Consider the following 24,985-nt stretch of genomic DNA (forward strand, 5'->3'; position numbering starts at 1 on the left):
TGCTCCTAATTTAAAAAGTAATTAAATACTTACTGCTGTCATATATTGCATCCGATATTACGGGATCGAGTCTCCGTGTGAAGCTGCCGTTGCTGTCGGGAAGGAAGGCTGTGAACATGAGCCGCACCACGCTGAGATCCATGTCCTTGGTCTGCTGTATGGCTGCCTGGCGGATGATTTCTCTTTCCCGTTCTGGAATTGACAGACAGAGGAATTAACACAGAGGGTAGTGCATCCTTAACAAAACAGAGAGAACACACAAACATCCAAAGGCATGGATAGGGAGGAAATGTCGTCTTTTACATGGAGCATCCATTGGGTTTTCCCTTTCTAGGCAGAGTGGAACAACTATTCAAATTATACTGTGTTCATCTTGCAGTTTGTGCATCAGATCTTATTTAAGTTATATAATTAAAAGACAGAAAATTACTATTTTCTGCTCTCAATTTATAAAGGTTGTGAAAAAGATGAAAGCCACCCCTAAGGACACCAGGATACCGGATGTTAAGAGCAATGAAATGACAGCTGGACCCGTTATGCAGAACCTGAAAGCAATGCAGACCACAGGTTTTACAGTGATATGGGTGAGATACAGCTGAATGAAACAGTGACCTCAAAAGGAGGTCTAAATTAATTAAGGATATCATGTCTTGCTGCAATAATGCAAAATTACTCTATTTAAAAGCTTAATGTGCTTTTAAACAGCATAAGAACAATGGAATACAGGTGCAGAGGTTGGTACATGCAGCTGTGGAAGGAAGTTTCTCCATTCTCAAGTATGCATTGACAGCAGAGTCCTTTCAGATTCCCTAAAACATGGCAACAGTGCACTACCTCTTAAAAGCACATAGACATTGGTTGTTGCCCTACACAAGGTTTTTTTCTGGCTATGAATCAATGCTTTCAGAGGCCCAACCTGTTTTTAATAAAATACCAATTAGAACCAGGTCATCGCTTTCACATACCAGTTAGCTGCCTGTCTTCACATCCTTCAGCCTGCAGATAGCTGAGTTCTGGATGCACCAGGAGTCCTGGGTTGTATCCCTTCTTGCAAGCATCTATCATGCGTGTTTCCAGAGTTTCAAACACCTTCTTCTTTGTGACATGAAGTATTCCAAGATTTGCAAACCTGCCAAATTTTGATTGGGGGAACGCTTTAGGAGAGACCTGCAGCAGGCAGCCTTTCTCTTACCAGGCAGAGCTCCACAACACAAGCCTACAGAAAGACTCTACAGGCTCACTTAGGCCCTATTAGTGTTTGAAGGAGAATTTTCCATCAAGAAAAATTCAGTCAAGATCACAAAACGTATAAAATGTGCACCATCATATGGGTGCACTTTCTTATGGCATAAGTAGTAATCTGTCAGGTTTCAGATTTCCACTGGGAAAGCATCTTACAAAATGTTGGAAAATCTGGTAGTCACACTTTATTTGCTGTGTCTTGGCAATGACATTGATATGTCATTCTGTGTGTCTGTTAAACAGAGCAACTGCTCAGAGTATGCTCCATCTGTTCAAAATGGTTTGGAGAGCAAGCTAAGAGGCTGAAAACAGTGCAGTATTTTATAAATAAAATGTTTTAAGGAAGGCTCTGGTCATTCTGCAAGACACTTTGGGTATCTATTTGAATGAAAATTTCCAAAGAAAAGGTGCATTTTTGTAAAAATCTCCTGACATACTGAAAAATCAATTAGATTTGGAAGTATGAAAACAAGACAAGAACTCAATTTTCATGTGGGTCAAGTGAGGACAGGAAAGCTGGTTCTAAACATCTGATGAAAAACAAGACAGGTTAGAAAATGAGCCAAACTTTTCAAGATGAAAAGGAGCATTTGAAATAAAGCTATTTAAATTGTGAGCGGTAAAGTCAGTGCACTGGGCTTGGACATCAAAAGTTACAGTTTAAAAGAATCTCTCTCTCCCAACCTTCTCAGCTTTTTAAACTTCATCATCTTCACCAACAAAGACATTCTTGAGATCACAGAACTAAAACTCACAGCCAGCATGAAACCTGATCTAAGCCTCAAAACACAGTTGGGAGCTTCAGCTCCATTCACCGATATAAACAATTATTCCTTCAAATTAAACAAGAACAGGCCAGCTACAATTTCACTACAGCCTTTCTGCTTTAAACTTTGAAAGTTTGACTTATGCAGTATTTTCATGTTTATACTTGCCCTGCATTAATTTCAAATTTACTAATCCTATTTCCTTAATGCTTTCCATTACATTTCTATTGACAGGTTTCAATAAAAGTAAAATATTGATCAAAGAGGTAGCAAAATGGTAACACTAATTTTAGTCCCTTCTCTGATCAAAACTCCTTGCATTTTAAAGAATGGACTTACAACACAAATTTAGACTGCACACCAAGAGATTAAAACTATACAAATTCTAAGTAAAAATTAGTTACTTAAATTTATTTAGCTTGCTTGGGGAAAAATTCTACAAAGGTGAACAAAAACCCCATTAAATTTTCTATTTACGATACAAATAAAAACAGAGATCAGGATGCAGAGATGAGTGCTCCACAGAGCTGCCTCTTAGGAGTTTTTCTGTACTGCTTTTTATGGTCTTGATGCTTTCCCCACAGCTCAGTTTTCCAGAGGAGTTCCCAGACTTACCCTACAACCATGTCCTTGGGTCCTGCAATAACCGTGCACACTCCGTCTTCGCAGAATTTACCCACCAAGCTGTGAGCGTGCAAGTGGACGTATTTCCCATTAGTCACTAACTGGACAATCACTTTTGCAGGTCCAACATAATTGCAGATCTGTAAAGAAATATGTTAAAAATGTGGGATAGTTTGCTTACTGTTTTTTAAACATGGAACAAGTAATGATTCCAGGTGAGTATTTTCTGTCAGTTAAGTACAATCAAGTTTACATGGGAGAAATGTATATGCATTTCTTAATGAAATACAAATGGCAAACTAACTGTATCAGATCACCACGTTCTTTTGCAATTAAACTTGACATGCAAATGACAGAAGCACTGACCAAAAAATCTAAAGGCAAGCCTCACCTGTTTCTTAAAACATGAATCTCACTTTTACATTCTGACCATTTAGTCCACACTGCTCTCCTTAAGTTTCAATCAGTAAACTGAATTCACAATAAATATTGTTACCCATTAAGAAGCATATAGAAAATTAAACTCAAAATACTGCATTGTTTAGCCCAATTCAGAAAGACTTTAAAAATTACTTTTAAACATTATGATTGTTCTAAAACATTTTGGCCACATTACAATGACTCCTCAGGTAGAGATTTTACAGTGAATAAATTCTAAATTAATAGGCATTTTGTTAGTTCAATGGACTTCATCAACACTCAGTCCAGTAAATATCTCCCTTAACTGTACACAAAGATATGTAATGAAGTCACATCTAGGATTTTGCTGGACTTGAACTATGATAAATGATATGGTTTCTTTCATATACTCAATTCTCAAAGCCTACAAACCTTTTTTTACCCCTTGCCACAGTTTCTAATCACCATACATTTTTAACAGCCTTTAATAAATATCAATGCCTCAAAAACACATCTAAAATTACTAACAACATACCATACTGGTAAGTTATTTGCTTTACATATATTATTTAGAGCTTTATTTTCTTTCCTCACTCTAAGGCAGTAATACTCCAAGGCTGTTATGGCTTATGCACCACTTTCAAATTATGGTGAACATAAAATTACCCCACTTTTTAAAAAGCAAACATTACCTTCCCTTCCAATTCACTTAATTAACCCTTTTATCAATGCTGGGCTTTTCCCCCTCCTCCTCTAATTTTTCTTCTAATTTGCCTTGGGCCAAGTTCTTTGTATTACAGCAGCTTATAGATCTAATCAACCAAGGTATTAAAGGATCACGATAAACATTAAAGTGATGAATCGGTGATGAACTGAATATTTAAGGTTATATTGTTGATAAAATACTGATAGCGAGGGATTGCCTCAATTTCACCACATTACTGAGTCCTGCTAGCTTCCCTCACTCCAGTTAACCCCTCTCTTGAACCCACCCCATCACAGCTGAAACACTTTGCATATGTACAATGTGTGCCCTCCCCGCCTTCTTATTCACAGCTGAAAACAAAAAAAAAAAATCTCAACTATGAAGAAGTTCCAGAAGGAGCAGGTGTGCAAAAGCCCCCTCATTACCCACTCCTGCTAGGTAACTGCGTAATACTGCAGTACATTTTACAAGCAGCAGTTTCTAAAATACAAGACAGAGGGCTGATGCTTCCCTCCTGTTTCCACATTAAAGTCTGGACTGAAACACTACAGAGATGCAGGATAATCACTGCTGGACTATTTCTGTCATTTACCAGCAGAGAGAAAATTCTTATGCACCTTTCACAAAGTAATCTGAAAATAAAAACAACTGCATTTGGTGCTACAGTATGTCACCACCACTGCTACAATTAACTTTTCAAAAAGGTAGCTTTAAAAAAAATATTTCCATTTTACCCCTCACTCAATCAGCCTTTCCCTACTACAAAGCTCCCAGCACATCTGTAGTGCTATATTCACTAAGAATAACATAGTGTTCTGGTGTCACATCAGAAAAGTTCAAGACAATCCTTCATCAGCTGTAGAAACCACAGTGAAACTGGAGGCAAGACTGCTGCACGTCAAGGACTTTCCAGCCTCTGAAAGCACAGATTGCAATCTGCTCTGTTACTCAGCTCAGCATGATCTTTGCAGCCTCCCCTTCTCAGGGGAAAAACAAAAGGGCTCCCAAAATGTAATGCCTTATGTAGGTCATAAGGCAAGACATTTTTGTCGCCCAGTCTGATGTTCTATGCTGCAAGAGGACAGAATGTCTCTGAACATCTTCTACCTTTATTTCTTATACACAGACTTTCCTAATTGATTTTGAGTCATTTGGGATAACTTGGTGCCCAGGAAAATAGTGTGAGTGGTTAAATATCCTTATGTACCATAAATTAAATCTGAAATAAGTTTTCAATGTCCTCAAATCATGCCACAATTTCAGAATAATTTAAAATTAATTCTGGCACTGAGGTATACAAGTAACAATCAGCTTTTGCACAGGAACTTAAGAAACACTGTCAAAGGCCTGAAAAGGTAGAAAGTATATTACAATGCTGAATAGGGATTATGGTTTTGACACAAAAACAGACTCAGCATGAAGAGGAGATAGCATGTGGATGCTGTATGGCTCAAAATCAGAGCTGAGATCCAAAAAGCAACTACTGAACTTTAAATTAAAGGTGAGGGGAAAAAAGAAAAGAAGGTCCTGGGCAGAGTATAGCTGTAATACTTGATTACATCCTGTACCTCCTGAAGCAGCACTCAATTGATCTGATAAAGTTAAAAGGCTGCAGGCTTACATTTATCTGCTCTTTCTGTTTGAGAGATTTGTCTGACAGATTAAAAGGAACCTGTAAACTCGAAATTGAGTCAATTTCAAAACAAGAGTAGAAAGTTTTTTCAGTTATTTCATGTCCTCCTGTAATCCAGATCCCAGCCAATTTTTATAGGTTCCAAAACTTCACAAAAACTTTAAAAGAACATTTTCATACTTCTAAGATGTTTTTTCCAGTTACTCTTACAAGCAAGAAATGAAACCAATTAGTCAACAACAGGAGCAAATGATGGAAAAGACCAAACCTACAATGCCAGCATTACAAAATCACCTATTTCTCTTTCCAATTCTTTTCTTAGAGCAACTGCAGCCCCAGCCCTGCCTGTCCTTCAGTGTGACTACTGCTGTCCTCATTAGGCATGTACAAGAATGTTCCAAAGATGAGGCATCACTCACTCTTTATAAAGAGTCTGTTTTTACAGAGCAATATCCCTCTTTTTTTCAGTTGCTAATTAAAGACAAAATATTTCAGATGTGGTACAAATCATGTAGGCAACTGTGTACTTACTTAATAGATTTAAGAAAAAGGAATGTAAGGTATTTTAAACCAATGGGAGCTGAAGATCTGATCCTCTGACTGTGAGGTCACTCTAATGGCAAAAATATGGAGCTGGGTGCTCTGCTTTACAAGCCCATCTGAAGAGATTCTGTGCTTCCTATTCAGCTAAATCAGCCTTACCAGTAAAAAGCTCAAATCTCACTGAATTTTCAGTAGATTTTTAAGAGGGGTAAAGATTTATTCCAAGAAAAGTCTGCTTTTCTTCTCCCATGTTTATTCCTTAATTCAGCTGTTAGGTGATTTTTTGACTTGTAATCAGCAATCTGTATCACTTTACATTTAATTCCTATTGGAGGCGAGGAGGAAAAGCAAATAAATACGCTCCTTTTGTCACCAAGGCTCATCAGCAAAGTAATTTTCCATAAATTCTCCTCCTGAACTCAATGTGCTGAAATCCCTAATTCTGAGAAGAACTCTTATCTCCAAACTGAGGTATAATTTGGGATAGCCTCAGGACATAACTAGCTGGGCAGTTCTATTGGTGTGCCTGGGTTCAGGGCTGCCTAACTGGTGTGCAGCTTCAGTTCACAAGCCAAAGTGCTCCACAAACTCTTGTGCAGAGAGATGGTGCTCTTTAGCTCAGGCACACCTCTGAACTTCGGGCTGGAGCTCATTTACATCCAGTTCACAAAGAACAATGAACTAGAGACTGCAGCCACCCACATAGATTTGCCCCCAAGGAGATGAAAATTCAGGACATTTCTTTCTCTCTGCTATTTTCAGCAAGTTCTTGTCACACCTGAAACTGGATCAAACACTTCAGTGTAAAACATGGATCTGCCCACACGTTTATACATGTAAGGTGAGTGGAAATTTTCTGCACAAGTTTTATCACATTTCTTCAAATGTATAAAACCCAAGCAAATTATAAATAAAAAAAATTGATAGTTAAGCATGCTGGTGATAATACTAGACTTTGCTGGTTTATCCTTTCTTTTTATGCTACTGATTGCTTTTTTCCCTGGATAAAAAAGTAATGATGAATAAGCAGTTCAGCAGCTTTGATTGCAACTATTCTATACAGTAAAATTTTCAAGCGTTGTGTTACTTGCACTAAGTACATGAAAATGAAATTTAAATGAAGAATTTTAGGTTGTAATTATTAAACAATTTCATTGTAAAATGTTTATTATCTACAACTTCTCTGCTCTCCATATTGACATGCAAAGTTATATAGAATCCTCTGAATATGCAAGATGTTTTTGATATATTACTCTTAGCAAAGACAGGGCTAAACAAAGGAACATAATTCCACAAATCATTAAAATAATTAATGCAATTTTTGATATTACAGAAAAATATACACTGTAATCTAGACTCCATTAGTCAGGGCTGTTCCATTAAACAAGAGGTTTTACACCAATTCCAACTTGCTGGCCAGTGCAGGTTTGTTTCATGATTGTTGCTCGCTTGACATGAAGTGTAAAGACTGGCATTGCAGAACTGCCACATTAACTCCTGACCTACACCATCTACTAATATACTATACAGGGAGAGGTTAAACATGTAATTAAATACCAAAATACCTTGCTTAGAGACATAGCACAGTCTTTAAAACTCTAGCCTTTATGTGGGAGATATGCCTTGATGTGTTCCAGCTTAATTTAAAAAAAAGGGTGAAATTGAACAGTCCATATTATGCAAGAGGTTACATCCCATAAATGTGTTTTCTTTTGGCCTCCAATCCATCATCCTATGAAAACAGAATAGGGAGACTGCAATGTTTTTTTGCACACTGAGGATGGCTATTTTCAGGACACCCCATGGTAGCTACTAGTAAATTTTGAGAGTTGGCCAAATTCTCACAAAACAGATCTCACTGTGAGATGCACTGACCACACTATGGCCAAGGGTTTAAAGATCTGTCACAAAACCTCCTTTATTACAGTACAGCCAAAGTACTATCCTTTCACTGCATTGTGATCAACTAATGTAGGTTTTATAGTGAAAACGCTGGCACAAGAATTAAAAAAAAAACCCACTAAAATAAAAATAAAGTTAAAAAAATCAAACCAAAACAAAAAACTCCAACACAACAAAAAATTGCAATTTTCAATTGTGCTCCACTCAGTTACAACAAAGTAAGTACATTCTGACAAAAGGCAGAAAAGACTTACAGGAAAAGGTGTGAAACACTTCTGTCTTTATTGGCACCACTTGAATCAAGAACAGGCACTAACAAGCAATGGCCTTGAGGAATTTACTTGTGTTCCCTTACCAACCTCTCCCAACAGGTGTTGCCATATGGGGATTTGTACTAGGAAAAAAATCGAGATGCACACAGTGGGATGGGAGGGAAGGGATGGATGTGTGTGTGTGTGTGTGTGTGTGTGTAATCTCTAGATGAAATTAAAAAATGGTGATCAATGAAAGTAGAAAGTTTGAATGGAAAGCCAAAGAACATTCTGCTTTCTAGTTCACTCAAGGAGAAATTCCATTTCCTGTATAATTCCTTGTCATGCTACCGTGTGACCTACCACACCTTTATAAAGTATCTCTTGTATTATTATCATTACAGATTGGAATCCAAAGATCTGGCTCAACTGAAGTAAGTTATTTTATATCTGAACATTCCAGTGAAATTTCATTCATTGGTTCATCATTACTGTCAAAATAGGAAAGAAAAAAAACAAGTAGATCATTTGCCTGGGCTGGTAATTTTTCCTCAGAGTTTTGCAAGGCTTTATGAAATCAGCTTTCCCAGACTCGTCTCAATTCACAAGACTATCAGCCCAGGCTACCTCAGCCATTGCTGATTATTTTCCAGTATGTTATGCTTATATTGGTTCATTAAGAGATGTAGCTGTTCCAAACTCCAGCCTTTCCCAAGAACTGTGGATGAGCTACATAAACTGAGGAGAACAACCAGGAGTGGCACACACCAAGGCAGAGGTTTATTGCTTGCCACTCTTCCCTCCCCTTCTTTCCCCATAAAGGAGTAAGAGAGCGCCAGAATTAGAATACATTAAGAAATAACACCAGAATTAGAATACATTCACCCTGCTCCTTAAGCGAATTTGTAGTGCAGCTGTTCAAAGATGTAATGCAATAAGACCAAGGCTTGCATTTAAGTTAAAAAGAATACTGAAAAGACACAGTGTAGCTTTTCCATACTTCCACAGAAAAAAAAAACATTTGCTGCGAGAAACATAGGCAAAGACAGTTCTCCAGTCTCAGAATGACTCATCACTTTTCTAATCTTCATATTGTGCCTCCATAGAACATTTCTTTGATTAACATATTTGATTTTTTTCTCTGGGGTGGGGGGGAACCCCACAAAAAAAGTTCAGTGAACACCTGAATATAACACCGTTCCTATTAAAATGAGAAGCTCTATGTTTACTTTAAAGGAATTAAGCTCCTAAGAATGGAGTACCCTAGAGATACTGAATAAGGGGTAACATGGACAGGAAAAAAAGGGAAAACTTGGTATATAGCATCCTAGAGTGAAGTGGAGTAATTAAGTAGACTCATGCTTTGCAATGGAAATGGAGCAACTGAGCAGCTCAAGCCTCGCTAAAACTGCACCTTAAGGAAGAGCTCCATTAGTCTGCACAATGGCAGTGAGGTAGTAGGTGCAGATAAGTTGCTGCTCAACTGCTGGCAGATACAAATGGTGCCAAAACAAACCCACACATCTTAGGGCAACTTTATTTTCAACATCAAATGTGAATGCTGGGATTGAAATGTAGTCTGTCTTGAGCAACTTCATACAAATTTATGTTGCTAGGCAATAAGGCCCTATACACATACATATGATGACACTTGCATTGACTTCAGAATTAATGCTTTATGTCCTTACTTTGACTTGAGGGTATGATTTTTTGTTCTTTTCACTAGAGGCACCAGGAAGTCCACCGTGTGAAGGCCCTTCACATACATATCGGAAACGAAATCCCCTCTGTGGAATAAAGGAAAAGAAACTTGAAAGCTGTACAGAAACAGAACCAATAGAGAAATAGCACACACAAAGATGAACACACACCCACAAACAAGACTCACCCAAATGGAAAAGTTACAATTGCTCATCCGTGGAAATGCTGAGTGCTGGTTAATAAAGCATCATTGAACTGTAGCCCTAGAGAACATGTTCTATTCTCACTTTAACACACAACAGCATCCTCATCTTTTCTTTCAGTTAAGTGAAGATATTTTGAAACAGAGAACTACTTATACTTTTAAAATAGGATACAAATTCACATGTAGAGAATGCAAGAGCAGATACTCTCTCATTGCTGCTAGGTAGACAAAATTGAAACAAAGAAAAAGGAAGTCCAGAGCACCATAAAAGAAAGTACAGGGATGAAATAGAAACACTTCTTCCTTCTGAGAAAAACGTATGAAAGCTGTATCTCCATGTGAAATCCAGAAACAGGACGAAAGCTTCAGGGGACTCTGTCTGGGTTTCATCTCAGCTACGTAAGTAGACATCTGATTATACTTTAGAGAACTGCAGGATATTGAAAACCAGTCCACAGCACAGCTGTCCATCAACTCCATTGATTAACATCCCCTTTATTTTACATGACAATCACTAAAGCATGGAAGATGCAACTCTTAAGCAAAAGTGTCTAGTAACTCTAATTAACAATATATTTCATGTAGTCCTCAGTTTTGCTTTCAGATCTACTCTCCAGTCCTGCAATTTCTGGCAAAATCCCCATCTTATATAGGTTCCCAGTGTTCAAATAGCACCAGTTAGTCTTGTGGCCTTTTCCAAGAATCATTCAGCTTCTTTCTAGTAGAAGACAACTCCGAATTTGAAGTCTGTATTAGCTGAAAGTGAACAACGTGCCTTAAAATTACTCCATAATATTGAAGCAGAAACTTCAATACCTATCTCACCAAAGCCTTTTCAGGCTAAGAACTTGTTTACCATGCAAATGTAAACTTTTATGACTTTTATTCAGACCTCACCAATTGCCTTCCTAAGGTGAGCTGAGTGACCCAGAGTACTGTGCATGGAGTGCCCAGCTATGATGAGCTTGAACTCAAGCTGATCAAAAGGCAAACCTCACTGCAAAAGGCACCCTCTGCAGTCAGGACACAGCACTCTGCTGATGGATCACCCTCATCACCCTGCTGTAAGCCCCTGCCCAGCTTGCCACACAGGTACTCCATGAGAGGAGCCACTTGCAGAGAAGTCCCACATGGAAGCAATGGTTTCTCCTTATGGACTGTGCACTGCAGGCTCCACTGTGCAAAGACATGGCCTGATTTGGGATGAACTTAAAACAATGAGGAAGATGCAGCATATTCTTCCAAGAGCTCACAGCACACTGCTGTTTCACTTGGTGCTGTGATGAAGAGCCCTATTCCTGGAGGGATGCTCCAGCACAAAAATGTCTTTGGTTTGTGATTGAAACCAATGTTCTCCATTGCCTCCTGCCAGGAAGACTGGATTGCAGTATGCTTCTGCAGAAGATCAAGAGGAGGATGGGACAGCTTTTAGCCACTGCCTTCCCCTGTTTACTGAACAGCTATATAAGGTAGCATTTTATGCAATTCACAGGAAAGGCACCTCCATACTTTAGCAGCTTCAGGAGGAATCCTTGTAATTGCTGGTGCCACCAGTCAAAGGGAAACAATAATAATACCCTGGCACACTTCTGGGCAATCTTCACCCAGCAATTACTTTGTACATCAGCTGCATGAAAACTAACCAGTGCATTGAAATTACTTCTTTGCTGTCAGAGGAGCATGGGTCAGCATTTGCTACATAACAGAAAAAAAGTTTCATTTGAGTACTTCATTTTTCTTCCATTATTCAAAGCACACAACTATAGCTAAAAGAATCTCAAAGGACAACTGCATTTCTTGACAACAAAACACAAGTCAGAAGTTCATGTAACTTGGGAATTGTTTTTATTTTTAACTTCTTGTATTTCAACAACTATGAAACAAATCCTAAAAATCTTCCATGTTTCATCTATTAGTTTATGTTTCCAAATACTAGGATACTGTAACACAGTCACTTCTAAGATGAAGAGTCTATACTTAGCAAGGTATATTTTTAAAACCCTTAAGAGTGTTTTTTTTGTATTTTGACACTTCCAGAGAACAATAAAGATGAAAACAGAACAAAAACAGGAAATGCTTTAACTACAAAAGTAAGAGTTAAAACTCCTCACATTCAAGTGCCACATTTGTTCTGAGAGCTCAGACTTTTCTGTGCTCTTTTTTATTTAAGTCTTAAGTTTATTCAAAGCTGAATGTAGTAATATAACTACCTTAGACATTTTCAAAATGTAGTCTTGTTCTTACCTGTTTTGGCTGTTCTATGATTTGAAGATATGGTCCATCTGCTAGCATAAAAGAAAAAAAGAAAAGTATTAATAGAAATTGTATTTCCATTACTATAATTAATATATAACTTGTAGGGGTAAGACTCTGTCCTTGAATGACTTAAGATAAAATTTTTGAATGCATCTAAGTCTCTTCAGACTTAAATTTCAATAAATTATTTAATCATTTGGCAGTCTGTCACTCCCAACTAAAGACCAGCGGAATAAGAAGAGAAAGATTAAGTCCAAGAAGTTAATTTTAGCTTTGAGAGCCTAAATGGACAACTGATCACTCATTTAAAACTTGCAACGGTGAAAAATAACAGGATCCTTGCCTTGCCACTGACAGCAGTCTGGCTTCTTGAGCTAAGGTTAACTTCTGTATTTAAGCCCCTTGGGCTCTAGAGACTATACTCACCAGCTTTTGGCCCTAGGGCTTCCTACAGAAGAGGTGCTTTTGAAAGTCAAGAGACAGCCAATGGGAAACTCTGAGGCTTGAGAATACAGGAGGAATTCAAGCTGTCTCAACATGCCCCAAACAGTAAGAATTGCTTTAAAAAAAAAATCCTGGAATGGAGAAGACTAAACAATTTACATTCTTTTAATAATTTCAGATACATTTTTAAATACAGTGTATTTAAACACGACTGGGTCTCTAAAAACACTGAATACACTCTATTTGACTACAAACACAAATTCTATATTGAGATCATCTTGAGCATGGTGCCAATACACAGGATTATGTTCTACTAAAATTCTATTTGTGTCTTTTAAAGAGGCTTCATTAAACAACTTTCAGTCTCATACAGGGGCTAACTTCATACTATAAACCTCATTCAAAATTCACCAGTTTATATAGCTTTTGAGTAGGCCCTAAATCTAATGAGAAGTCAGTGTCACCAGGGCTAAGCATTCATCACCTGATCAAAGCTTAGCTCCAACTTTGATCATTTAGATTATTTACATCAAGAAGGAAATCTCTATGGGTGGATGGCTGTGAAATCTCTTAAAAATGCAAGCCACTGATGAGTCTCAAAACAACAGTGCCAAGAGCTATGATTACTTTCCTCTCTCTTGCTAAGCAGTCAAGATGATTTGTATTTCAATGCTAAAAGATCTGCTGTTTTCAAAGAAGACCCCAAATGACAGCTTCACTGGGAATACCTACGTAATATTTTTCCAGCAGTATTCCTGTTGGAATTCTGTATTATCAGTTCTGCTCTGTCACAGGTATTAATGCTAAGGAATCGAGCACAGATCTTTACAGAACAAGCTTCTCTCAACATGGAAGTTTTAATAAATACACAGTAGATGAAATTAGTATTCTACTACAGCAGTTAGCTGACTCAGCAACTGAACTAACTTCATGTCAAATTTATATTACAAATATTATAAGTCACAACAATTTCACATTTAAAGAGAAATTATTTCCCAAGTCCACCAACTGTACTTTTCTTTGAAAAAGTAAACAATGCTTCCTAAAGTAATGAAAAACAATTGCCTCAAGACCATATATACATAATCTTGCATTATAAAGCAGGAAAAACGATTTGGTCTTCAGGAGCTCTAAAAGATGTAGAGTAATATTTAGCTTTGGCCTTGTGATTCAATTTTTGTCTGTAACAGACAGAGTCAAGATGAGCTAAGCTAGGTTTAAGCAATGTATCAGCACTTAAATTTAAGACCTCTTTTCACAGACCTCTAACCCTCCTCATGCCTTAGGTACCTGACAAGTTATATTTTAACAATCCAGAAGCTATGTATTTTCTGGGCATTGGCAGAAATAATGCACCTAAAATACAACAGTGTGCAGTTCAACTTTCAACAAAGCCTCCAGGGCATGATCTGCCAAGTAATTGTTCTTTGGCTCTTTTCCTCTTAGGAATTAATTTTCAAGACATACATGTTGGGTTAGCACAAAATACTATTGCTTTCTCTCAAACATTAGTCAGAAAAGGAAGTGCCCTCATCCAGTGGCTAAGTGGCTGCAGAAGTCCCCCAGGACACATCACACCCAAATTACAGCATAAGGAAATTCAAACTCCTAAGAGAGGCATATGCACTATCTTGGTACATTGGAAAACTAAAGAAGAATGCTTCATAACACTGAAATGGTTTGACCTGGCATGGCACTTTTGAAAACTCAGGTAAATTTAAAACTTAGGATTGTGATTATTCTGACCTCTTGGGAAAAAAGGTTATAAAAACCATACAAATATATTGATGAAAAAATCATAATGTTTTATATACCAGCACTAGAAAAGTGCAAAAAAGATGCAGTGTAAATGTACAAAGCCAAATTAGATGTCTGTTCTCATTAAGCTGCATTATACAAATAACATACCAATGTACTTAAAAGAGTTTTTTAAGGTCTTATTTTAATCTTTGAGTTCCATGACTAAAGATTTTCCTTTTCTTTTTTTTCTTTTAACAGTGAGTAAGTAATTCTTAGGTATAGCATCTGAACCAGACACAAATAACAGTACAGAGAAGGCATTCTAATGCAAAGCACTTAATATCTGAAATGCTACCTAAAATTAAACCAGCAATGTTCAAGAAAACATCCAGGCATAAATGGCATATTGCTTTGATTATAAAAAAGATTTTACTTAGTGAAAGATCTCATTTTCACTAAGATCTCCTTTTCAAGATCTCCGTTTTCACTGAAGTCTCTGTACTTCCCAGAGGCACATTACACAGCCTAACATTGGCTATGTGTGGTTCCTTCTTTCTCTCATCCTTTCCCACAAGGAAAAGAAAACACATTTAGTGTTTTGCACACAGCAGTTCTTAATATTTTGTTTCTATTAGTAGGCGTGTCTTTGTCTCAGCAGACAAAGAGCAGGAACCTGAGGATGAACACCTTGTAAGAAGAACTAAAAATGATGAGATTTGTGATGATCCTTTGTTCCAGCCTGGAAGGTGCTTGCTTTAAGTTCTTGTTTAAGGAGAGCAACCCCCTTTTAAATGCTAATCAGCCACAAGAAGGAACACTACTTAATGCACAGCTTATGTTCCACTTGCGCCCTACAGAGAGGCTGAAGGACGCGGTCATGGAGCTGCCTCTACACAGGCATGGCTCTCATGCCTGCCAAGAGCCAGGTTTGACCGGAGTGCTCCTGGTGCTTTGCCTAGCACTGTGAGAGCTGGGAGGCCAAGAACTGCATCTACAACATGTGATTCTCCAGCCTGGAGAGGCTTTGCCACATCCTGGCCATGTTTCAGGGCTTCTTTTTCTGTGTTCTCGCCTCGGTTGCCACAGACCGACTCGCATCCCACTCCAGTCTGAGTCACAGTCCCACTTCCCCACGTCTTCTTCAACTGCCAAGTTTCTTCATTTTCCTTCCTGCCTGAGTCAGAGGCCCTCCTGCCCCTTGACACTCCCACCCCTTGCATTCTTCTTCTCGACAGGCCTCACCCTACACACACACAAAGGAGCACCCATCCCAGGCTCCCCCTCAATTCCTTCCCTCCAAAGCAAAGTCAAGGAAAAAGAGGTCTGTCAGGCTGGTGGGATATCCCTGCAAGCCTGGCAGCTCTGTTGGGCTAGTGGGGTCCTGTGTCTAACAGCTTCCTGACTACCCAAAACCATTCCATTTAACCCGCAACAACCAGCGGACAAGTATCCTCCCTCACATCCTCTCTGCTGGTGGCCTCCAGAACAGGCATGGGACCCTTGTAATTTTTCTCTCTGGACATGAATGGAAACACTCGTAGCCTGCAGGCTTTTATTGTTAAATCCCACATCAACTCTCTCGTGTCCATCCTGGCAGTGCTACCTTGCTGCTGAGAGCTCAGACTGGAGACCTAGTGCCCTATCCCTCCTAAAGCCTTGTTGTATCATTTGCATGTCCTACCCCTCAGGGATTCCCCTGCACAGGAATACCCTCTTGAATCCCAGCTCTTCAGTGTTCGAAGTATGATGTTTAAAGCAAATGGCACATGAGACTTTAACTTCTTCCCTTGGTTCACTCTTCCAAACACAAGCACAGGAGATCTAGAAAGAACACCAGGACCTTATGCAAGTCTGCCCAAGCTCCTGAGGATTAGGGCCACTACTGTGGAACAGGGAAAATGAACACATCTCATTTTTGGTGGTGGTCTGGTCTCCTTGAACCTCTAGTATTATCTGTCTCTAAAAAAAATATGAAAAAGGAATTTTAAGTTCCTTCTTTTCCCTGTATAAGTTTTTCATTTTTCACAGCAAATGTCACACAGGATTGGAAAGAGGAGGTTAAAGAAACAGCAGAAAATTAATTTTAGCAGCCTCCAGGCAATACTGTTCAGCTCCTGATGGCTCTGCTTCAACTTCAAAGTTTTAAAAACACACCACCTTAATGCCAAGAGCTAGTTAGACCAGAGCCTCTTGAAGAAGAAACAACTAGGCAGTTCCCAAACCCACCTCTACCTGGGGCACATTACGTGGCTGTAGATGACCTTGGATCATCATGAGGGAATACAAAACATCCAAAATTACAAATCCCTTAGCTCAGAGCTCTGCCCATTTCCCCTCCAATGTAAGGCATCACTTTGTTTCTCTACTACACAGTGGACATCCCACTGATGTGCACACACTTTTATTCTGCCTAAATGCATGCTGTGGATAATGCTCCCTCCATCCCCAATGCCACTAAGGATCAGTACCTAACCTACATAATCAAAGGCAGGATTCTTCCCAGCAAGCCAAAGAAGAGGCTGACTTCATGAGGTACTGGCTTTTCTGCTGGGAAAACTTGAACCACTTAACTACTACATCTTTAGAGCCAAAGTAACAAAAAATGTTTAAAACAGACATACAAGAGAGAAAAAGAAGCAAAGGCACTTGAGCACTGACAATGATGTTCAGAAAATCAGTGCCCCACCATCTCAGAGGTTTTCTACTATTACTGTAAATGTTAATGTAGCAGCAGAACATCTATCACCAGAAAGTCCCCAAATTCCCCAGCTACTTGTTGATTTAGCCCTGCTGGCACGACACAGCAATCCATGGTTATACATTAAACCAGTCTGCCAGTGTAATAGGTCTGACATTGTGCCTTTATGGATGCACAGACTAAAAGACATAGGCACCACAGCCAGATCATGAGGAACAATTAATGCCTTTGGTTCTTTCTGCTTTTATCATCCATCTGTCCTTGAGAAAAATTGTTTTATTTCACACTCTCCATATCTCAGCTGGAAGTACTTCTGGAAAACCCCACATGACTTTTTAAACTGACTTTGTTGAGTAGAAAGACATCATTAGTTCCTGCTTGAAAACCACTAAAGTAGAATACGAAAAATTATTACATTATCTTTTAACTGAAGAGCCAGTCCATAGTAACAATGCAGCATATTTTCAAGAAGGAGAGGAAATAAGAATTACTGGGATACTGTTCAAGAAACAAACCAACCGTGACATCATCAGATGCAGCAGAAATGATCAACCTTTTCTGATTTTTTTTTATTAACTTTTTGCTTGTGATAATCTGAAATCCATGATCCATTATTGAATCCCATTCTGTGCACAAGGAACTTGCCACCTATACTGCAGCAGTAGACAAGAGCAGCGGCATGTATTAAATAAAAGCCTTTTTTGAAGCAATTTTTCAAATTAAGGACAGAGCTAGACTTAGCCCAGTAAGAATTTTCTGCAGCTGCAGAGCTCAGTGAATCCTTGACTCCCTGACATGTTTTTTGAAAACAGCTGTTTTCTACTTTAGATGGGACATAGTTATCTGAAAATTAGTTTTATATATCTGAATAAATTTGTATTGAATGAGTCTGGCATGAAAAATACGGAGTAAGCTTAAAAAGTACATGTAAAAGAGCTAATTAGAGGGAAATTTCAATAACCTTATTTGTTCAACAGAAACTGGGATAAAAAAATCCCTTGGTCTATAATGTACAAGCCCTTTAATACTACACAGATGAATCTTACTGAATGATCTTATCTGCCTTAACAAAAATACACTGTAAACAAATGATTGCAACATTCATTTGCTGGATGTTTTTCCATATTTGTCAAGAGTTTTGCTCGTGAGAACATTTTATCTTGAAACAAAATGGTCTGTACCATGTGTTTCTTGATACTTTCTTGCTACTACTCTTTTAAGAAAACAAGGAAACACTAAAACAGTAAGCCTGCTTTAATTTTTATTCTATAAGCAGCATTTATTATTACTTTAGGATGGAATTTTACCTATGAAGGAAAACGTTAAATACTTATTTCATTTTACCCTTAACACTTTCACTGCTGTGAACTGTATCAAATCCTGCAATCAGAAGTGGTTTGCACTTTCAACTGACTAAAGTAATTTGCAATACCTAAGACACCAGCTACATCCTAATACAACAGAGTCAAACAGATAACAAGAGAAAGCTGTCATGTTAAAAGACTTGAACAGCTATATTGGAGATTTATTTTGAGAAAAAAAAATCTTAAAAAGTTTAAATTAAATTTTATTTCCTTCTTCCTTTTGTATCAGCTGTTCTAATAGACTAAGCAGGAGAAGAGAGCTTTCCAAATTAATGCAAGAATTAATATTTATAAAGAACTTTAATAAGCAAAACCAGACCAAGGTTGATCAAGCAGCTGATACTGACTGAGCTATTAAACACTTGTAATTGTTCTTACTGTTCTGGAAGCATACTGTAAGAGTTGCTTATCAGACATTTGCAGAATACCATTTGCTTATTTTCAGTGGTCTGTTGCAAAATCTGTATGAGCTTTCAAACTAGTGTTATTGTTCAGGAAATTGTCAGGTGCTTCTATTACCACACTGCCACTTCACAGGAAACAGAGAAGTCAACAAGAAGGAAAAACACATTAGAATGGTACAGGAAGTTAATATTCTCTGCATTTTATTACTGAAAAACAAGCACCTTAAGAAATACTACAACAAGTGCAACAGCATTCAAAAGGAAAAGAAGCACAGGTTGCAGTCTGCAAACTGGCAATAGCAACATGTAACTCGCTGAAGGTTGAAATTCAGAAAAAAGCCTCAGCAAAGTAATTTATAAAATCGGGTCACTCAGAGCTCTTTGGTCACTGTCCTGGTTTCACCTGGGAAACTGCTGAAACTTTCAGTTTCTGTACAAGCCACAAGAAAATCTCATTTGTCTCACTGCTGAAAGTTTCATGAGGGGAAGAAAGATGCAAGATGTAATAAAAAAAAACTAGTTGACAACCTGCAATCTACCATTCTGACACACAAGTTGGTAAACAAAAAAGGCTCTGAAAAGGACTTCTCAAAAGAAAACAAACAGGAAGAATGAGCAAGACAATGGCACCATGGAATAGTGAGGGTTCCTACCTGTTCGTAGTGGTAAGTCTGCAGTGATGTAATTCGTGCTGTTAAATAAAGCATTCATTCCCATGAACTGATCCACCGTAAACATCTACATTGAAGGAAAATACTCTTCATTATTACATATATGCACAGCTGCATAAAACATCTATCAGCAAAGCACTTCAAAGTTCTCTGCAAATATTGAGACTGCAAACACCTTGCTGAATTGCATAAACATTTTATAGCTATTTTATTTTTGTTGGCAACAGCACTGCAAGGAGACTGACAGCACCGACCCAAGTTTCACCAGAAACATGAGACCGCACCAACCTCAGCACAGTTTCCAAACACCCACTTTGCTTACCTGCACTAACAACTATAAATCCTAATGAGCTTAGACAGTAAATTCTGAAAATCTAACCCTAGATGTCTTACTAAGAACCTATTCTGAAAATCTAACCCTAGATGTCTTACTAAGAACCTATGAGTTTTCATTTCCACTTCTCTGATCAAACCCCACCAGACTATATTCCTTATGTAAATATATTTACAAGCTCTAATGTGAGAAAACAGTACATCCAGGTAAAAGTTGTTGTTTTGTTTTTGGTTTTTTGGTTTTTTTTTTAAACATTGTTATGTCCTAACTTACTGTAATTGTTGTCAGATATAAATCTATCTTTTTCCAAAGTGGAGCAAGCATAAAAGAGAAAACAGCTGCTTTTTGAAAATTAAGGTGAGTAGAAATGACCTGTTCTTCACTTAAGCTTTTCACCCACACACCATTCTCACAGTTCAAGTAATTTATGGAATGATCTAAGAAGATCAAGAAGAGCTCCTGAAGAGCTAGGCCTGTGGATCTGCATGAGTGAAGCAACGTTTTAGTCATCACTGTTAATGCAAACATCAAAAAAATTTACACAAAAGGGCCTTTTAGGACAAAAGGGGTTTTATTTTCAGAAATACTCCAATGCCCATCACAAACGAAATTCCAGAGAGGTGTCACAGGCATGCAGGGTATAAAAATAAGTATTTTTTTAAACTGTTTAATTCAGCAGGCCTAGCTTTCCTTCTCATTTCAGCCATTTAGCCAGTGGCAAGACACTTTACAGGTCACATAAAAACCAGCTCAGGGAAAAAAGCCCTGATATCTGCCAATGCAGAATGATTTTCTATATCCATATTAAGTCTAGGAAACTACAAGACAGTATGAGAGAAGGACAAACAGACAGCCAGGAGAGGATATGGGGATACTGAAAACACGGAAATTCACTTACTTGGGGATCAGATACTCCCATAATGTAGGAATCTTCTGCAGCCATTTTAAGTCCTGAAACACAAAAACATGATTAGAACTCTTTTTTTTCCAATGTAGAGCAATAGAGAAGCCTAGAAAGCATTCAGAGTTAAAAGCCCAATCTCTGACACTTATTATTTTACTCATAACATTAATGATTCCTAAAATACTTCCAAAATTCCTCAGTATTTGGAAGGGACAATGTAAGGATAAGATAGGCTACAGCTAGGATTCTCCATTGCCTATTGCCAAGAAATAAAAAATTACAGTCAAAGTCCAGAAGTAAAAATTTCTTAAAATCAGGAATTGTTTCTGTCTTTGCTCTGACTATTCTGCCATTAGACTTTAGGCAATATCATTACCATAGAAATAGCAGAACTCTTTCTTTTTTGTACAATAAAAATAACATTATGAGCATTCCTGAATGAACCGTGTGAAGGTTCCCTTTTCTTATGAAGTATTACTAAATGCAAATAAAGATGCCCAAGAAAGAACAGACAGCATTAAAAAAAAAAATAATAAATAAAACCAGCAATCTGTTATTGACTAATTTTGGACACCTTTCTTTCCAGGGATCCACAAGTGCTTAGGACACATAACAACTCTGAGCTGACAATGACAATTATGGATGCACAGCATCCATCACAACTCTTTCTCACAGGTCTACATGTGAATTCTGAACACTGGAAAAGTTTGCTTGGTTGTTTGCTACTGGGACCAGTAGCGGGCCAGAGGTAGAACCTGTGATTTTTTCTGAGGAATTTATTAGGTCTCTTAGAAGATACTAGTATCAGTGTTATTTCCTTTCATGTAGATATTACTAAAAGAACTACAATTTCACCTATGCAGAGCTCACTAAATAAGGCTCTCCAAGGGAGTATCTGAAAATAATAGTAGGACTATTTCAAGGGACTCATGTCTGCATCCAACAGACACTAAATAAGGTTAATAACTAACAGAAGACAGAAACAGGTCACTGGCCCTCATATTCTACCACAGTGAACACAAGCCATGTTTGCCAGCAAAGAGAACTGGGAAAACCTACTGCACTATCAAAGAGAGGTGCAAGAGATCAGCAAGCCATCAAAGAAAAACTGAGTCACTATGTAACTTCTACAGGAACTAGAAAGGCAATTATCAAAATGAAAATTGGAATACTTGGGTACTTCACCTTGATGGAGGCTCAACTCTACTTGTTAACAACCTCCAAAGACAACACAGTTACCAATTTCCCACAAAGTAGAAAATGTAAATAAAAATATAATGGAGAAATAGGAGACACTTCCCAGATTACTTCAATGAAAAAGATGCTTATGTGGGTACAACTGTAGAAAATAAAAGTACCCAACTGACTAAATCAATTTTAGAAATATTTATAGGGCAGAATTTATTTGTAGGATTTGTGCAAATATCGAATAAATGGTCATAAGATTTCAGCCAAAAATTAATAACAAGCAGCCAATATCACCAATGCTGTACTTCATCACCTAATACAACACGATTTCAGCAAGATAAAAAAACCACCAGTCAATCACATTAGCTCATAGGCACATTCCACAAAGCATTATTTTCATCAACCATTTGCCATTGTTATTATTCATCTTTATGGAAAAAGTCAACATACAAGGCATGATAAAACCTTCAGGATACAACAAAATTTACTAAGATGTTTTTATTTGACTTCTGTTCTGTAGAAAAATAAAAATAACATTATCACCAATTGACAAGTTACTTAAATCACTGAAATAACTTGTAATGTTCTTCTTACTGGATGATGTAGACAGAAAACAATCTGAGGTCCTCAACAGACAGCTTTATTTTACAAAGTGTCAGAAAATACCCACCATGCTACACCACCCATCTTGCTACACCCTGATTAGGTAACTGTGAGTGCAAGTGCCAGGTTTCTTCTGCAAAAATAGAATAAAAACTAGCCCTAACAATCTTGTTTGGTGATGTCTCATATTTAAAGACTTAAAATTTCATCTGTCACATATGCAAAATTGTGTTCCAAAATCCCACAGTTTCCAGATGACATGGTAAATATGCTTGTTCAGAAAAATAAAATATTCTGAGGAGCTAACATGAATGGCATCTGCCCACTTGCCTGTTTGCTCGATGTATACTTTGCCAAACTTTCAAACAAATCATCTCATAGCTTCCTCTGTAAGCCACAGGATAAATGTAATAGTAGGTTCTATTTTCTTGGCCCTTTTCTAGTTCCTCAGGCTGCACCCCTCTCCCTCCAGCAGAACTCTGGAGGCAAAAATCAGTGTCCTCACACCTGCCACACTTCTGGTCACATCTACAATACATGATTTTCCAACAAAGTAGAAAAATAGCACAGAGGCATTACTTCTGAAAACTTCTTATTTAAAGTATTTTGATGTAAAAATTAAAACCCATTTACGAAAAAAAAAAATTAGAGTTCTACGTCCATCTGAATCAGTCCTTCAGTTTCACCTGTGTTGAAAACAGTAATTTCTGGCTTTTTAGCTGATGCAGTGAGCAATGTCATGACACCAGAGCAGCAGCTTTTAAAGACATTCCCCCAGCAGTGCTACGTTCAGCTCTGGGCTCTTCAGCACCAGGAACACATGGACGTGCTGGAGTAAGCCTAGAGGAGGCCATGAAGATGCTCAGAGTGCTGGAGCACTTCTCCTCTGCAGACAGGCTGGGAGAGCTGGGGCTGTTCAGCCTGGAGAAGGGAAACCTTAAAGCACCTTCCAGCACCTGAAGGGGGCCTCCAGGAAAGCTGGAGAAGGACTTTTCACATGGATGTGCCAGGACAGGATGAGGAGGAATGACTTTAAACTGACAGAGGCTGGGATGAGATGAGCTATAAGGAAGAAATCCTTCACTGTGAGGGTAGCAAGGCACCAGAACAGGTTGCCCAGAGAAGCTGTGGCTGCCCTATGCCTGGAAGTGTCAGGTTGGATGGGGCTTGGAGCAATTTGAAAAACTTACTGTAGTGGAAGGTGTCTCCACCCAGGGAATGGGTGGGCATTGGGACTAGATGGTCTTTGAGGCCCCTTCCAACCCAAACTACTCCATTATTCTATGAACATGACACTTGGAAGCAGCAAGGTAATTACTGACATACCACCCACTCAGCTGTAGGTAGGTACCAATGAATGCCCAACCAGGTACCAAACACTACCTCCCCCACATCGTAAGTGCAGATGCCTCTTACTTGAGATCTCCTGTGTTCAGGTCAGCTGCACAGCTTGGGGGAGTGGTTAAAGACATTCCCTCTGGCCTGAACGTTAAGCCAGTGTATTATGAACAGATTATAGTTTAGATGTGCAAACACACACCTTTGTGTATGTAAACTCACACTTAATTGCCTTATCAGAACCTGGACAAAGATTAATCCAGCTGTTTAAAATAACCCTTCTAAATTACTGAAAACACTCAGTTTCACTATATTTTGTCCTCTCCTAAACCAAACAGATAACAAGTGTTCTGGGAGCCCTACCTTCAAATAAGCAGTTGTCTCCCTAGGATTTATTAAGTTCACCAAGCCATACACTTCCTCTTACATGGAAATTGATGCAAATCCAGGAAGTCAGCAAAATGATCAAAACCCCAAAAAGACAGAGAAAAATAGTTCTACCTGTGTGACCTTTTATTGGCCTCTTCCCTTACTGCTCCAGTTTCTAAGCACCTTTCCCATTTGCATCAGGTGGTAAGATTAGCATCTACCTCGAGTAGCTTTGTTCATTCTTTCATTATATGAGCTGTATTACAGTTCAGAGATTGCCACCTCACTCATTTGAAGATGACCAGATTAAAACTGCTTTGTGGAAGTTCATGTTATTATAGATGCCAGCTTCCTGCGTAAGATCCAATTCCCACAAATTGTACTGCAAACTAGAATCTACAATAAAAAAATACCCCAACACCTGCAGACCACAATCAACCACAGAGATCTCCACCCTGGAGACTGAAGTTTTTCAGATAATGGGGCACAGGAAGCTAGACATTTCAATTCACAGTATTTAAGTGTGAAAATTCAAAGGTCAGTGAAGAAACTTCATTTAGCTCCTAGTGCAACAGGAAAACATGAAATCCAGCTTGCCCAAACCCACACAATTATACCTTCTGAGAGTGAGTGTGGGGATGTGTGTGCATGTGCATACATATTCTTTTCTCCTCACAGCAGGTCAATTGCCATTGTGAA

The 24,985-nt window shown here is 38.3% G+C and overlaps 1 protein-coding gene across 6 annotated transcripts in view; it reads right to left on the minus strand.

The window, feature by feature from the left end:
• NFKB1 (nuclear factor kappa B subunit 1) overlaps window positions 1-24,985 on the minus strand; it is a 57,651-nt gene that overhangs the window by 25,453 nt on the left and 7,213 nt on the right. For 3 of the 6 annotated variants that reach the window (XM_021531451.4, XM_021531450.4, XM_085579024.1), the window contains exons 2-8: window positions 20,783-20,835; window positions 19,533-19,617; window positions 12,218-12,258; window positions 9,756-9,854; window positions 2,625-2,773; window positions 966-1,129; window positions 34-192 (exon numbers count right to left, since the gene is read on the minus strand). In XM_021531451.4, the coding sequence (XP_021387126.2) occupies window positions 34-192; window positions 966-1,129; window positions 2,625-2,773; window positions 9,756-9,854; window positions 12,218-12,258; window positions 19,533-19,617; window positions 20,783-20,827 (742 nt within the window). In that variant the 5' untranslated portion in view covers window positions 20,828-20,835. The other 3 variants (XM_021531449.4, XM_077782958.2, XM_085579025.1) reach the window with 2 other exon arrangements.

This window comes from Lonchura striata, chromosome 4 (assembly GCF_050655825.1).
Source record: "Lonchura striata isolate lonStrDom1 chromosome 4, ASM5065582v1, whole genome shotgun sequence".
NCBI classification, from domain to species: domain Eukaryota; kingdom Metazoa; phylum Chordata; class Aves; order Passeriformes; family Estrildidae; genus Lonchura; species Lonchura striata.